The sequence below is a fragment of the Vitis vinifera genome, chromosome 18 (assembly GCF_030704535.1).
Source record: "Vitis vinifera cultivar Pinot Noir 40024 chromosome 18, ASM3070453v1".
Classification (NCBI taxonomy): domain Eukaryota; kingdom Viridiplantae; phylum Streptophyta; class Magnoliopsida; order Vitales; family Vitaceae; genus Vitis; species Vitis vinifera.
Genome location: NC_081822.1, coordinates 34,347,790 through 34,365,456, shown reverse-complemented (window position 1 = coordinate 34,365,456; position 17,667 = coordinate 34,347,790). Strand labels below are relative to the sequence as shown.

Below are 17,667 nucleotides of genomic sequence, written 5' to 3'. Positions count from 1 at the left end.
TCTTGAAAAGACAATTTTCACAATTTTAAAAAAATCAATACATACTAACGGTGTCTCTTGAAGAGACACCTTCCACAATTTCAGAAATTTTAATTTATACTACAAGTGTCTCTTGAATTTGATTTTATATAGAAGACATCTTTCACAATTCCAAAAAAAAAAAAAATCCAATATATACTAAAGGTGTCTCTACACCTTTCACAATTTTACAAATTTTAATTTATATTACAAGTGTCCCTTAATTTTGATTTTATATTGAAGGCAAACACTTTCTAAAATTCAAAAAAAAAAAAAAAATTGGATTTATATTAAAGATGTCTCTTAAAGAGGCACCTTCTACGATTTCACAAAATCCAATATATATTAAAGGTATTTCTTCAAAATGCATCTTTTATATAAAATTAAATTTATTAAATTTAAGAAACGCTTATAGTATAAATTAAAATTTTTGAAATTGTTGAAGGTAAAAATTAAAAATAAAAATAAAATTCAAGACACCTTTAGTATATATTGGAATTTGTAGAATTGTGGAAAATGTTTTTTTTAAGAGATACATTTAGTATAAATCCAATTTTTTTTTAGAATTATAGAAAGTGTCTTTTTTAATATAAAATCAAATCCAAGAAACACTTGTAATATAGATTAAAACTTGTTGTGAAAAGTGTTTCTTGAAGAGATACCTTTAGTATAAATCTATTTTTTTTTCAATATAAAATAAAATTCAAGAGACATTTGTAATATAAATTAAAATTTGTTAACTTGTGGAAGGTATCTCTTGAAGGGACACCTTTAGCATATATCAGATTTTGTAAAATTATGAAAAAGTCTTTTCAAGAGATACTTTCATTATAAATCCAATTTTTTTGTAAAATTGTGAAAAAGTCTTTTCAAGAGATACTTTCATTATAAATCCAATTTTTTTGAATTGTAGGTGTCTCTTAAAGAAACACTTTTAATTTAAATTCAATTCTTCTAAGTGAATATAAAATATTTGAAAATTATAGAAAGTCTCTTCAAAAAAACTTTTTACATACTACGTAAATCTATCAATATTTTTTCAACTATCATTTTTAAAGAATTATTTTTTAAATTTACAGGATGAGTTAAAAAAACCCCAATTTTCCAAACAATAACTTCATCCCTGCGGTAACCTCAACCAAGTTTCTACGAGCCTATAACTAATATTGAATTTGGGGGGACTATTAATACCTTCATGGAATAGCAAGTCTTCGTCAATGATCACATTATACACGCATTAGCTAGAAGAAATAATGTATTTCGTACGTGAGCTTTTAATTTCTTTTCATCATCAAAGGTCCTTTCCTTTGAAAGTATTCATGGTCCATATCATTATCTTTCATGCCAGTGTTAGGCCAATTTATGAATTTGGACCCCTTATTTCACCATATATAGCTATTGTGAACATGATGGACCATCTAACTTCAATAATTTAGCTTCAATCAAATTTTTAGAATAATCACCTCAAATCAAGTTAGACATGTTATTACTAAGATTTGGTATATCCTCTAATTCTCTTAAATATTAAAGTCATTAAATCAGTAAATAAGTGAGTTTCTTTCTATTATAAGTTTGACTTAAAAGATATTTAATAAATCTATATAATGATTTAATATAACTTAATTACTTATTTTAAATAATACGAGCAATTTACAATAATAAATGAAAATAAATAATTTTTCTAAACCATAAATATCATTTGATTTAGTTACTTATGTTTTTTCTCTTCTTCTCTTTCAACATTTTATTTGCTGATATTATTTAAAGTAAAATAAGTCGAACAATTTAAGGGTAGAAATTTTATTGGGGTTCGATGTTCTAGGAACCATATACTTGAAAAGTCTAAAATACACTTCGATGCATGGATATAACTTGGATGAATGTTCTTCACTTGAAGAATCAAGTCAAGCTTACTTTGCTGAGGCAAAATGATTTCATGGATTATTCTTATTATTATTACTAGTACTACTCCTTTGTGTTAGACATCCTTAATGTTATATCACCGAGGGTATGAATATTTTTTTTTTTTTTTCCCTCTTCTTTCTTAGTGCTGTTTTATTATATGCTTCAGAAAATTTCAGGTTCGATGTCGAAACTTTGTCTAAAAACATTGTTGAAATCAACTATGGTCTATGACAAATAGTGAATATAACATACAACAAAGTACGTACTTTAGAATTGCAGGAACATACAATAACCTACAATATCACTGTATTAGACTGATATACTTCTTGATTTTTTTTTCTAAAAAACTACGTTTGATTTTTTGCAATAAATTTGTTTGACAGCTCCATTCAGTTGTCATGTGATATATGAGGGACCAACTAAAGTAATCCGTGAACCGACAAGAGTTGTGGAAACGTCAGCTCAATAGGATGAGATGATGCGGATGAGTCAACACACAACAGTGGATTAATTCTGAGAAGTTAAATAATCAGCTAGCTTGGAAATTGGCTTTAAGAGAAAAGCCATGGATGGAATCTTAGAAGATCTCAAGGAATATTAGGGGATGCCTTCGTCTACAATATCAGAGAATGAAGAGGAATATGGCTTTTCAGAAATCTGATGTTCAAAGCTTCCCCGATCATCCCAAGCTTCCAATACTTATCCAAAAAAGGTAGAATAATTTTTTTCTTCTTTTACTTAGCTTAGTTTGAATTTAATTTTTCAATTATGAATAATTAGAAATATATGCACACATCTTTGGACATGTCATATGACACTTGAGAGGCTTACCCAAACTCTCATGAACTTAGGTGGGAAGAATGACTACTCAATAGCAAGAACCTTCAATTTTCCAAGGATTTTCTATAAATGTATGGAATTTTTAAAAATTATTTTCTAAAATACTGTAAATCAGAAAATAATTCCAATTTTATGACACTTTTGGACACATAGGATAAAGGTGGAAAAAAAAATTATATTTTAACTTTTTTGACTCAACCTATTTCTATACCTCTTGAATTTGATTTTATATTGAAGATGTTTTTTCGAGAGACATCTTAAATCTTAGGTATACATGTAAAAGAATTGAATTTAAAATAAAAGTGTCTTGAAATTTGAATTTATAGTAAAAGGTGTTTTTTAAAAAGACAATTTTCACGATTTCACAAAATCCAATATATACTAAAAGTGTCTCTTAAAAATACAATTTCACAAAATTCAATACATACTAAAGGTGTGTCTCTTCAATAAATTTTATACTACAAGTGTCTTCTGGATTTGATTTTATATAGAAAATATCTTTCACAATTCTAAAAAAAAAATCCAATATATACTAAAGGTGTCTTTACACCTTCCACAGTTTCACAAATTTTAATTTATACTACAAGTATCTCTTAATTTTGATTTTATATTGAAGGTAAACACTTTCTACAATTCGAAAAAAAAAAAAAAGGATTTTTATTAAAGGTGTCTCTTAAAGAGGCACCTTCTACAATTTCGCAAAATTCAATATATACTAAAGGTATTTCTTCAAAAAATGTCTTCTATATAAAATCAAATTTAAGAAACACTTGTAGTATAAATTAAAATTTGTGAAATTGTTGAAGGAGAAAATTAAAAATAAAATTAAAATTCAAGACACCTTTAATATATATTAAAATTTGTGGAAGTGTGGAAAATGTTTTTTTAAAGGATACCTTTATTATAAATCCATTTAAAAAAAAATTGTAGAATGTGTCTCTTTTAATATAAAATCAAATCCAAGAGACATTTGTACTATAAATTAAAACTTGTGAAATTGTGAAAAGTGTTTTTTGAAGAAACACCTTTAATATATATTGAATTTTATCACCTTTAGTATAAATCCAAAAAAAAAATTAATATAAAATCAAATTCAAGAGACATTTATGATATAAATTAAAATTTGTGAAATTGTGTAAGGTATGTCTTGAAGGGACACCTTTAGCATATATTGGATTTTGTTGAATTATGGAAAGCGTATTTTCAAGAGATATTTTCAGTATAAATCCAATTTTTTGGAATTATAGAAGGTGTTTCTTAAAGAAACACCTTTAATTTAAATTCAATTCTTCTAAGTGAATATCAAATATTTGAAAATTGTAAAAAGTGTCTCTTCAAAAACACCCCGAAGACATGGTAATTCAATGAAAATATGTTTATATACTTATTTGGAAGTTATTTTTCTTAATTTGTTGGTCTAGGTTACAAGTGCCTACAAAGAGGAGCAGATTGAGGATCTGAAAAATGAATTGAAAATGGAATTATACATAGTGTTGACTATAAGAATTTTAGTGGATTCAAATGTCTTAGTCAACTAAACTATTCTAATTTTAGTAAATGGTATGCACAAAATGACAATTCATTTTGATGATTCCAATCTATTTTAAATACCAAAGAAAGTTTTGATTTTTTTTTATTTACAAAAAATGCTTCAAAGTACTTTTCATAAAATAAAAAAAAAAGAATTATTTTCACAAATTTTATTTACCAACATTCCAATTTGATTTTCATGCAGAAAGAAACTATTTTTATAATTTTTATTAAAATATGATTTTTTTTTTCAATTTTTTTTTTAAAGTATCTAAATCTAATCTTATGTCCAAGAGAATACTTTTACAAATTCTTTAAGAAAAGGATTTTTAAAATTTTATTTTTTTCTAAAAAAAATTACAAATTTATTTAGAAAAGAATAAATATTGGGATCCAATTTTAATTACACAAAAAATTATTTTTTTTTATTGAAAATAAGATTTTTACATTTTTATTTACATAAGTATGAAAATCCATTTCCATTTTATTTACTAAAATGCATTATTTTTTTTTTACTATTTTTAATAAGACATGATTTTTACAATTTTTTTTAAAGTTTACGATTTTATTAAAAAAAAGGTTTTGCAATTTTTTTTTAACAAATTTTTTAATGTTTTATTAAAACAAAATGATTTCTAGATTTTATTTTTAAAAAATGATTTTCAAAAGTTATAAATAAATAAATAAATAAATATCGATTTTCCAACTGTATTTACAATTGATTTAAAAACGGATTTTACAGTTTTTTTAAAAAACACATTTTATTGTTTTAGCTCATTAATTTTAATGTTAAGGTATCAGCCCAATTGACTTGATTTATATTAACTTAAAACTTTTGTTCTAATAGGTACCTTGATACAACGGCAAAGCCTCGATTTATACAGGAGGTCTTGAAGGTGAACTGTGAACCTTACTTATGTGTACTCAATTCTGGAAGGTTGTCAACGTTGCCGATTTTGAACTTCAATATTCAGCTCAACATAGTTTTAGGATGTCACATTAGGCAGTCTGGAAGTTTCATTCATCTAGTTCAGATGTGTAAGTTCTGACATTCAGCTTGGCAAATTTTGGAATGATAATTGGATCTAGGATGGCATGGCACTCTGTTTGAGCAGGAAGAGTTTTGGAGTTTGGGGTTGGTGGACAAGATGTGTCCCTGAAAAGAGATTGATGCCTACCATTGAGCTTCTCAATCACTTGGTTTAGAAATTATAGTTTTAGGTCACAGGAAAATGAAAAAAAATGTGCAATGCACCACAAAAACAATTACATCATTACCTAGCTCTCATATTCCCAATGAATTGACCTAGCCATAGTCGTGGTCCCCCAATCCAACTGCCCTTATCATAACCTGTCAAACCATAATATTTAAATATGGGACATTTTATGCATTCATCATGTGAAGATCAAATAAAACAACAGAGATCGATACAACAAATTCACGTTACATAATAAAAAGCAATATCAAACGAGGCAAACAAACCTTAATAGACCAAAGCCACCAAGCAGCAATTGAAAAAACCACGAAGGGTTTATCCCCATACATATACTTTGGAAAATGAAACAGAAGCTAGAATATACCATCTTTATTTGTGTAACATATCTCCACTCTCATATTGGCACAGGGTCTATGAGCAGCATTGAAATATTATTTTTCATCACTTCTCCAAGATGTGTAAATTCATCTTTCTGCCCCTTGTACATCACATCTGCTGCTCGAGCAAAATTGAGAAGACGACTAAGGAGAAGCATTGGAACTGCAGTAGGTTTGAGGCACTCTTCATTTATATCCTTCCATGCATTCTCGAGTTGCTTGTGAAACTCCTCATATGCTTGTTGCTCGGAGACACCATGTTGCTTCATGTAACATTCGATACTTGATGCAATATGCCCTCTCTCTTGCTCAAACTGCATACATAGTAATATAAGATGTTAAAAAGAAATTGGTATATATATATAATAGATTTTCTTTAAGATCCCTTTCTCTTTATGTGATTGATATTCAAGTATCAGTAGGAAGTGTTGTTTCATTGTACCTTGTGCGTAGCCATGTCATCCATGAGCCTAATGACTTTGGAGGAAGCTCTAACAATCTTAGGGTTTTGTTGCAGCCAATCAAAGACTTCCTTGGTTGCAATCTCTCCCATGCCAATAAAAGAGATGAATGTTAACACGGGGGCACCAATACTAACCAATGCAACACGCATGTACTCTTCTATTGTTGGTATGTATTTTCCATGGAACCATTTGGCTTCAACCAAGTAAGCTTGGACCAAGTTTTTCATCTAGGATAAAAATTCAGCCAAGTAAATATATCATGCAAGTGTTATATATGGCATTTTATTTACAATACTATATAGGATATCATAAACACAATGGAGTTCAGAGAATCCTACTGCATCTTTTGCTTGGTGCACAGAGTGTGATCTTTCTGTGTTTTCCATGTCCTCGATTTCTTTGTAGGCATCTAAGACTGCCTGATAGCATGGCTTCATGTATTCAGGAAGCTGATGTGTGCTGTCAATATCCCACCTAAAAATCAAGTACCAAGTTCCCTTTTAAAGTTCAAGTATGAAATCAATGAATTAGTTGTGGGTAATTTTAATCTTGCATAGATCAAACCTCCCAATTGCCTCCGTAAAGAACTCCAGTTCTTCAAGTGTTCCATATGCATCAAATATGTCATCCGTAGTTGTCATCAGAGCATGTAATTTGGTCTGTATTCTTCTAGCATATGAATACTGGGGCTCAAAACAAGCTATTGCTATCCAAAAGTACCCTTCCACCAATCTATCTCTTACAAAAGGTAGCTTTGAAGAAAAATCTAGGTCTTTCCACCACCTGAGAAAATACATTAATTCACATACCGTAAACAGCTTTAACATAAGTTCATACATGATTTGAAAACTAACCCCAGGATATTGCTTAGCTCTTTTTTATACAGTGACTGCAGTTGGTTGAAGTCTAACTTTGCAAGCTTCAGTAAAGCTTTACTATGTGACGCTTCATCCTGGTAGATAGACATGAAAGGCCTTGCCTCTAGCCTCTCCAAGCCTTTCCTCAAGGGCCTGTATAGGGCATGAGTTACTTGTGCTGCAAGAGGGTATTCTAAATGTTCTACCATAGACTTGAGGTGAGTGGTGGTGAAAGCAAGTGCTTCATCTAGTATGTCTTCTTCCCACACCCTGAGATGTGCAGCTTCATACAAGCCTAGTAGGCCATATGCATCATTGATCAAAGACTCCTTGAACCTTCCCTTTTCATCTGTGTACCTGTTGAATATATCTGTAATCATCACCAAAACATAGAATGTTATATGTGAGCTTTGCTAGATGATATTCAAGCACCTTATAATACATGATATTCCTGAGGCTTACCACATGAAATATTGAAGCCTTGTTGTCTTAGTAGTCGAAATCGAAGCACAACATCATAGAGATCATCATTTATGTCATCAATGCAATGATAGTTATCATAGGTATTTTGTAATGCTTCTTCTATCTCCTTTTCAAAGTGGTATGCCACCCCAAGCCGTTGAACTGCATCGATAAACTTCAGCTGTTTTGAAGGGTTACTAGCTGAAGCCATCAGCTCTCTTCTAACTTCCTCCTTTAGATCTTCCAACTGCTGCTCTTTATGGGCCAGAGTTATCTGTATCAATAAATTGCAAGAACAAAAAGTGAGAAAATCTTTAGGTCTTGTTATGAAAACTACATACATGATCAGAAAATCACCTCATCCTCAGGAGTGTGGCTCACGATGAAGGTATTGCCCCAAATGCTAGGCTGATAATTTGCAGTTCGGCGATTAGTCTCTGGATTAGCAACTGGGGCTGGAGAAGACCTGTTGCTGGTAGCGAGAATTAAGGCCATGTGTAACTCACTCGAGCACTCAATATATGAATCAGATGGCTTGCAACCTTAGGTATTTGTAGGATGGAAAATGGTTCATTACAATGATTGAATATCAATCCGAGATTCCCAGTAGCATGGATACAATTAATTCAAGATCACCTATCATATTTAAACCAAGTTTATTAAAAATTAAATATTTAAAATATGTTTTCTGTTCTCTTAGAAATACGAAAAGTGTATCTTATTCCCTTAATAATTCTCAACATTCGACCAGCCGCCAAACATTGATTAAGACTTTTTCACGGGAAGATAAAACTTACGATTGATCTTTTATTGTCCAATAATATCCTAATAATAGAAGAATTTTGATATGACTAGGAAACTAAGTTCTTTTATATAAAAACCAAAAATTATTTTAAAAAATTAATTAAACAATTATTATGTCTTCAAAAATACTAATGGCATTTGTTCCCGGAGAAATTTCTTTTGATGACAAATATCTAATTTCTCCCAATAAGGAAAAAGAAATGGTGGGAGAAGTTTAAGGACTTATTGGTTTAAGTGTCCCCATCATAGTTTTGAAACATGGAGACTGATTTCTTTTTATGAGGCTACTTTCAATTTGAGTACATTTCTGGGAAATTTTTAAGAACAAAGAATCTGAGAAAGCATTTGAGCTTTTGGAAATGGTGGCTAAGAATTAAAGGTCATGGGACATGCCAGCACCATAGCTGAGCGCTGGCCAACTACCACATCGAAGGCATTCATTGGCAACACTGTCATTCAGTGGGTCAATGGTTGTATGTTGTTGAAAATTAAGCAAGTGAAACTTGGTTTAATTTGGGGCCCATGGTAAGAAACATTTGTGGTTAGAAGAGACTGAAGACAAGAAAAACACTGGTCTTCAATAGTCTCTGGCTAAGTTCCCTCAAAAAATCCGGACAAGTCATTATTATTAGGTATGCCTCGAATCAAATTATTGTCCTAGCTGTCGAAAATTCAACTCCTAACAATTTTAGTTGATAAAATTATAAGTATAAAGTTATAATTTCTCAGTTTTAAATTGCTTTGTTTAAAATAATAATAGTAATAATGATTTTGATCTATATTTGCAAAAAAGCAAATATAATCTCCAATTTTATCAATTATACCTATTGAATAGGTATTTTTTCAATTCATGTCATGTTTCTAATTGTAAAATACCTTTCTCTAAACTCAATAGCTATTTTTTGAATAAATAATATTATATGAAGAGCTTGATTTTATTATTTATTTATTGTTTTTTGAATTTTGAGTTGATTGGCTAGCTGGTGAGTTTGTGATGTTATCATTGTCTAGCTAGTAGGATTCAATTGCACAATGCTCATCATATTTACTAAAAAAACAAATTTAATGAATTTATTTTGAGTTTTCTTATATAGTATTGAATTCATGAGAACAAGAGAGAGAAAAAAAAAAGCATATCCTTACGAGAAAATGAGCTTTGAAATGATAAAGGATCCCGTAAAAAAGAAGGTATTTAAAGAAGAAAAAAAATGCCGATGTTATTGAAAAGATAGGATAGTTACAAAAGTTGAATGAATGAATGAATATTATTAAAAAATAATTATTTGAAAAATAAATATAATAATACCATGTTTATATCTATTATCTTATTTTTATATTAAATTTGTCTATTCAAAAGATCAATTCACTTTTTCATATTAAATTTATTTAAAAAAAATAAATAAATATTAGGTTGTTTGAATCACTTGCTACCTAGAGGAAAATCGATACAAAGATATGTTTTGACTTCCGGTAGAAGATATTTGAAATCCTAATTTATGGTAGAATTATTCTCAATAGAACAAATTTTTTAAAATTACTCTACCATGCAAAAAGTCATTCAATGGTTGTATATTGTTTGAAAAGCAATTTGGATCCGTTTGGGGGCTAATAATGGTAAGAATGGAAGTGATAAAAATTAAATTTGTAACAAACTTAAAATATAAAATTATAAATAAAGGGTTACAATTTCTCACTTTTTTTCTAAGTAATATATGATATTTCCCAAGAAAATAAAAATACCCTTTTTCCATTCTCAATAGCTCTTTCTCAATAAATAATATATGAAGCATTTGATTTTATTTATTTATTTATTGAATTTTGAGGTGATTGACTGGCTAGCTTGCAGATAAGTTTTTTTATGCGGTCATTGATCAATATCTAGGCCAATAGATAAGTTTTTTATGTGATCATCAATCAATGTCTAAGCCAATAGATAAGGTTTTTTTTTTTAATTTATTTATGTGGTCATTAATCAATATCTAGCTAGAAGGTTTCATTTTCCACTATGCAGCATCATACTCACAAAAGGGAAAAGGAAAAAAAAAATGATTTTTAACATTCATTTGAAAAAAAGTACAAAATCGAAATCCAAGTTTATAAAATACAAATTTCAAGTAATTATTTAAAAATAATTAATATGTCATACACTTTTTGATTAAAAGTAGTCTTTGATTATTTAGATACTACATTTTTATGATATATGTATTATTTAATTAGGTACTTATTTTTTATGATATATGTATAATATTTCATCATCTTAGATAATATATTTGATTATTAAGTATATAAAATTTGAATTATTTTTAGAGAGTTAATATTTTATAATTATTTTTACATAAGTACATGCAAGCTCACTATTTCCAAAAAAAAGAAGTCGATTTAATGAATTTGTTTAGTATAAAGGGTTACAATTTCTCACTTTTTTTCTAAGTAATATATGACATTTCCCAAGAAAATAAAAATACCATTTTTCCATTCTCAATAGCTCTTTCTCAATAAATAATATATTGAATTTTGAGGTGATTGACTGGCTAGCTTGCAAATAAGTTTTTTTATGCGGTCATTAATCAATATCTAGGCCAATAGATAAGTTTTTTTATGTGATCATTAATCAATGTCTAAGCCAATAGATAAGGTTTTTTTTTAATTTATTTATGTGGTCATTAATCAATATCTAGCTAGAAGGTTTCATTTTCCACTATGCAGCATCGTAGTTACAAAAGGAAAAAGGAAAAAAAATATATGATTTTTAACATTCATTTGAAAAAAAGCACAAAATCGAAATCCAAGTTTATAAAATACAAATTTTAAGTAATTATTTAAAAATAATTAGTATGTCATACACTTTTTGATTAAAAGTAGTCTTTGATTATTTAGATACTACATTTTTATGATATATGTATTATTTAATTAGGTACTTATTTTTTATGATATATGTATAATATTTCATCATCTTAGATAATATCTTTGATTGTTAAGTATATAAAATTTGAATTATTTTTAGAGAGTTAATATTTTATAATTATTTTTACATAAGTGCATGCAAGCTCACTATTTCCAAAAAAAAAAGAAGTCGATTTAATGAATTTGTTTAGTAGAAAGGGTTACAATTTCTCACTTTTTTTCTAAGTAGCATATGATATTTCCCAAGAAAATAAAAATACCCTTTTTCCATTCTCAATAGCTCTTTCTCAATAAATAATATATTGAATTTTGAGGTGATTGACTGGCTAGCTTGCAAATAAGTTTTTTTATGCGGTCATTAATCAATATCTAGGCCAATAGATAAGTTTTTTTATGTGATCATTAATCAATGTCTAAGCCAATAGATAAGGTTTTTTTTTAATTTATTTATGTGGTCATTAATCAATATCTAGCTAGAAGGTTTCATTTTCCACTATGCAGCATCATACCGACAAAAGGGAAAAGGAAAAAAAAAATGATTTTTAACATTCATTTGAAAAAAAGTACAAAATCGAAATCCAAGTTTATAAAATACAAATTTCAAGTAATTATTTAAAAATAATTAGTATATCATACACTTTTTGATTAAAAGTAATCTTTGATTATTTAGATACTACATCTTTATGATATATATATTATTTAATTAGATACTTATTTTTATGATATATGTATAATATTTGATCATCTTAGATAATATCTTTGATTGTTAAGTATATAAAATTTGAATTATTTTTAGAAAGTTAGTATTTTATAATTATTTTTACATAAGTACATGCAAGCTCACTATTTTCAAAACAAAGAAGTCGATTTAATGAATTTGTTTTGAATTTGTTTAGTATCGAATTATACTGAGAAATAACAAAAAAGGGAAAAAAAAAAAAGTGACAAATATGGTCATAAAAGGCAGTGCAATAATAACCCTTTTAGGCATCGGAGGGAGCAACCCGGAAGCTACTCCGGGTAGTCCTTGTTTGTTTTGTAGGTCCCGAGGGCTCGCTGGAAGACAGAAGTTTCCAAGTTACCAACACCAATACGAGAAAATGGGCTTTGAAATGACAATGGGTTATCAATATCAATCCTTAAGTATTTAACAGAAAGACCCTGCTGGCGTGATTGAGCTTCTCAGCTTCCTTGCCAATGCAATTCACATGTATGAAGAGACACATGTCAAGTCGAACTTTCCCACATACGAATTTTTTAAAATTTGGACAACTTTTCTACAAAATTTGTCTAATTCCTATAAGTTAAAGCCTATCAATACCAAATTGTATTTAATTTTTTTAATCTTATCTAAACTTCAAAGTGCTACCATGAGATTGCAATAGTGTAGTAGTTCCAAGTAAAACAAATTTCTGCAATTTCTTTACATTGAAAAGAAAAAAAAATGTTATTATGAAAATGTGAGAATATGTGAACTACTCTTTACATCATATTTTTGTGAAATTTTATGAGTTAGGTAGGTGGCCATGTTATGTTTAATTTCAAAATTATTTGAGTCAAAGTTATGTATGAGGGTGAAAAGGGTTAAGCCGTTATTTTAATATATGATTTGATGCCTAAATAATATGATTACTGATCTTCTTTCATCAATATATTTTATAAAATTGCTAAATAACTTTTAAGCTTTCTATGGTACACCTGGATTGAGTTAAGGAATCAAAAAGGGGGATTACAGATATAATGTAATGACCTACTTTGAACCATGTAAATATTGTCCATCTATACTTAAAGAGTTCTCATAACTTTAAAACATGTCTATAAGATTAAGATGATCTCATACAAATATAATATCAGAATATTTTTATTCTCTCTGATTTGAGATGTCGCACAAAATAACCAATTATGTGTCAATTTTTTATTTAATTAAACATATTTTAGCTTATAGCCACAGAACTTGATATAAAGGGCAACAATTAAGATGTTCCTCTATCTTAATAATAGAGGAGCATTCAAGGAAGTGTGATGCAAGATGGCTATCAGTCTAATAACCAGCCATTTAGGACATATAAGAGACTATTTTTTCAATCACCAAGTGTGAGTCCCCTTTCATAGATTGTCTTCCGTTACAATGCTCAGCTAGCAAACTTAAAACAATTCATTTTGTTGTCATACTTTATAGGGTTTATGATCATTAGATTGAACTTGAGGAGGTTTTCTCCACTTTCTGAGAGCCTAATGTTAACTTGGAGAATTTAAAGAAGAGATTATTTTCTTTTTCTTTAAAAGAAATGGGTAAAGAATGGGTATATAGCTTGACAACAAGGAGCACTGACTCTTAGGAGAAATTACTTTTGATGACAAATATATCTAATTTCTCCTAATAAGGAAAAAAAAATGGTGGGAGAGGTTTAAGGACTTATTGGTTAAGTGTCCCCATCATAGTTTTGAAACATGGAGATTGATTTCTTCTTTTTATGAGGCTACTTTCAACTACCACATCGAAGGCATTCAATGGCAACACTGTCATTCAATGGGTTAGTGGTTGTATGTTGTTGAAAATTAAGCATGTGAAACTTGGTTTAATTTGGGGCCCATGGTAAGAAACATTTGTGGCTAGAAGAGACTGAAGACAAGAAAAATACTGGTCTTCAATAGTCTTTGGCTAAGTTCCCTAAAAAAATCCGAACAAGTCATTATTATTAGGTATGCCTCAAATCAAATTATTGTTCTAGCTGTTGAAGTCGCGACCCACCGGGATATCTGTGTCTCCTTGACGTTGGTGCTCAATCAACTGAGAATGATGCTTCCTTCCTTGTTACTGTAAAAGATGTCTGGATAGGTTGTCCAAACACACTCTCCAAAGCTCTTGTTAGTTTGACAATTCTCTTTGATCTTTCCTTTTGGGAGTCAATCTGAAGTTTGTCTTACCTCCTCTCTTCATTGAGTTCCCTCAAGGGTTTTATATTGTCTGGAGTTTTTGTTGTCACATCTAAGCTAGTGGGGTCCATTTACTTCCACAGTCATCATGGCTACTCATAGGGTGGCAACGCAATCATTACTCTTTTGGGTGATGGATGGTGATTGCTAATGGGGCGATCGAGCGGCGCATCTGTCACTTCATTCCGCAGACGGCACAGTGCAAAATGTGTCAAGTGGCCTGAAAAGACATGAAGATGTCCCAGCTAGCACGCCTTTAATGGAAGGCGAATGATGGAATGTGGAGTATGGTTAGAGACGTTGTTTGAAGCATGTCCTGTGGCTTCATAAAAGCATGGGCATCTGGCCATTGATCATTGGATCCGGATAGAATGGATCCAACATGTATGTTACTGGCCAATGGATCCTGTCCGGATAAAGGCGAAGGTTGCCATATGTCTACAGAAGGTTTGCTAGTGAGGGTAAGGCAGGCCGCCATGTGTCAGCTCAGGAGGAGGGTCCTACAATACCTTTTTTTAACCCGTTTGATCTGTCTGATCAGAAAATGTGTGTTAAAATGATTCATTCAAAAAATTTTTGGGGATTGTGCGACATGTGGCGCCTGAGCGGGATATTTATGATGAGACACCGACCTTGAAATTACCACCAGGCGGCATGTCGTTTCAAAAGTAGTGCAGTTGGGTGCCTTATCGTTTGGGGTTCTTAGGGATTCTATCCTATAAATAAGAATCCAATCCCCATTGACGGTACTTTTTCTTCATTTCGCCTTTTGCTTCTCCCTAAATCATTCCGACCATCCAGAAACAGCAGTTTTGGCATTCAATTGGCAACGCCTTCCCCAAAGATTCCTTAACTTGTTAACTCAGGCGATTGTAGCTCGGTTCATCCCCATCTTGTAAGCATTCACCAGGTTCGCTTCTTCTTTCTCTTCCACGTCTTCTACTTCTTATTTTCCATTGATTGAGATGTTTGTCTATGGTTGGGGGTTTGTGGCGACGCTTAAGAGATTCGGTGAGTCAGGGGATGACTTTTCTAGATTTTGCAGAGAAGGGCATAGGGTGATTCTGGGGTAATATATCCCGCCAAGGTCGCGTCCTAATGGGCCTTATTAGGGTATATTTTAGTTTTCGCGTTTTGAGGCTCTACCAAGTCTACTAGATGTGCGTTTTCCTTTGGTGTGCTTGTAAGTCGTAGAGGGTCAATCCCTTGCTAGGGTTAGGAACTGGCCAATGGAACTGGAGTTCCTGATTTGGGATGTCGCTAAGTCGGGCGTATTACCCAATAAGATTTCTTGGGGGTGTTGTTCTTGAGGCAGTAGGGTCGGGTGACTACTTCTTAACTGTCGGCATTGTGCCATGCACGTTTGACTCGGCCCGACGCTTCAAGATGCTTGCAAAGAGGGGTACTACCTCGTCCAACGCAGCTGGGCAAAGTGGGAAAAGTGGCTGGACAGCCCCGAGTTCTGTACTCCCTTATCTGGAGAAGCCCACTAAGCTTCTCAATGAGCGGGAGTTTCGCGACCACTTCTGTTTTACGAATCGTATCTCCATTCAACTGGTAGAGGGGGATCCAATGCATATGGAAAAAACCGGACACAACGCTATGTACTCCACCAAGGAGCAATTCAACGCGGAGCTTCGCTTTCCCCATCTGTCCCTTTTCAAGCAATTCCTTCACTACACCCAAATCCCCCCAACCTTTATTGATCCCAATATTGTTCGGGTGCTGATGGGGTGCAGTATCCTGAATATGCTCTTCCACCTAGACCTTTCCCTATTGGAGGTCCTTTTCATCTGTACCATCAAGAAGGGCAAGAAGGACATCTTCAACATGCTTGCCCATATCCCATCCTTCAAGCTAGTGATAGGCCTCCCTAATTCGAACAAAGGGGAAGCCAAGGGGCATGCGCTAGTCAGGGGAGCATGGGCAGGTTTGATAGAGCACCTACAAAGGGACTTTTATCCTAACCATTTGTTGAAGATTCCGGGTAGGGATGACTCTGAACACCTCCTCCCTGTTAATATTTTAGCACTGGGTTAGTTCCACTAGGTTGCTAACACTCTTCGTTTTGGTTGGTGTAGGTACAAATAAGATGTGTCATTTGGTTGAGTGGGTAGAGAAAGCTTCGTTCGTCCGTTTGAACAAGCTGTTCAAGATCACTACAAGCGAAATGAATTATCAGACGCTCATTTCTGCCCGGAATCTTCTAGCGGTTGTCCGGGAAACTCGACCATACGTCCTTAATATCCTCCCTAGACAGTTGCCTAAGGTTGTGGTGCCCAGGGAGCATTTTGTTTTGTGAGACCTCCCCCTTTACGAAGAGGCATGCAAGGCGGACGCAAAGGCTCATCAAGAGCATCTCGAGCAACGAGAAGAGAGAAGGCAAGAGGGGACCCTACGGAGGGCGCCTGGTGAGAAGGGTCGCGTGCAATCATCTACGGCTCGTCCTTTAGCAGAAAAGAAAAAGAAGATGACCCTTGTAAAAGTGACCAAAGCCCCCCACTCCGGCTCTTACCTCTCCATCTACTTCTTCTCCTTCTGCGTCGGACAACTCTGCCCACGCCTCTGAAGGTGTCTTTAGCTCCTTGAGGCTTGATCCTAGCAATCCAGGAACCTGCCCTTCCGAGCTTGAGCCAGAGCCTATAGCACTTGGAGTAATAAATGAGCCAGAAGAAGAAGAAGTAGACATGTCAGCTGACTTGAGAGCTGGCTTCAAAGAGAGGCATCACAAACACCTCTATGAAGCCATTGACATGGTTCCTCCTCCTACTAAGAAGGCTTGTCCAGAAAAAGTTCGGGAGGAAACCGAGAGAGAGGCTCCTACAACACCAGTGCCCCAACTGGATGTTATGGGGCCAAGCAGTGTGCCCGCTGCTGAGGAAGAGGTTGGCCCGGCCCCAGGGGCCCTCTGATGGCACTGCTCCTGATGAAGAAGTCTTGGATTAGAAGGACTCTCTTGCACCCGCTTCTCTTCATAGTTGGGATGAAATGATGGAGATGTTAAAGCATATCCCATGCTTTACAGATGCTGAGTCGCCCTCTACTAAGATGTCCGACTTCTTCCCTCTCACCAAGCGGATATTTGTGAACCTTGGTGGTGACCCCCCTTCCTTTGTCTCAGCCAAACTTTCCTTCAGCACGCTTAAGTCCACAATCGCCCATATTTAGCAACTTCAGGATTGTACTATGTCGAAAATTGCATAAGTGGTACTTTCTCATACTTTGCTTCCTTTTCCGGATTGATGCACACTCCACTTAATTAATGCTAATTTTGTTTCTGTTGCAGTTGGTGGCTAGTATCCGCAACATGGTGCGACAGCGCACCCTCCTTTTTGTGCGACTAAAGGTTGTT

General features: G+C 32.5%; 1 protein-coding gene across 1 annotated transcript; it reads right to left on the bottom strand.

Moving 5' to 3' along the window:
- Window positions 1-5,904: 5,904 nt before the first annotated feature.
- Window positions 5,905-8,165, bottom strand: LOC100261963 (valencene synthase-like). The gene is given in 7 exon segments (NM_001281043.1): window positions 5,905-6,201; window positions 6,330-6,578; window positions 6,690-6,825; window positions 6,916-7,134; window positions 7,206-7,578; window positions 7,671-7,944; window positions 8,028-8,165. Coding segments are annotated over 7 exon segments (1,686 nt in total).
- Between the last annotated feature and the right edge of the window lie 9,502 nt (window positions 8,166-17,667).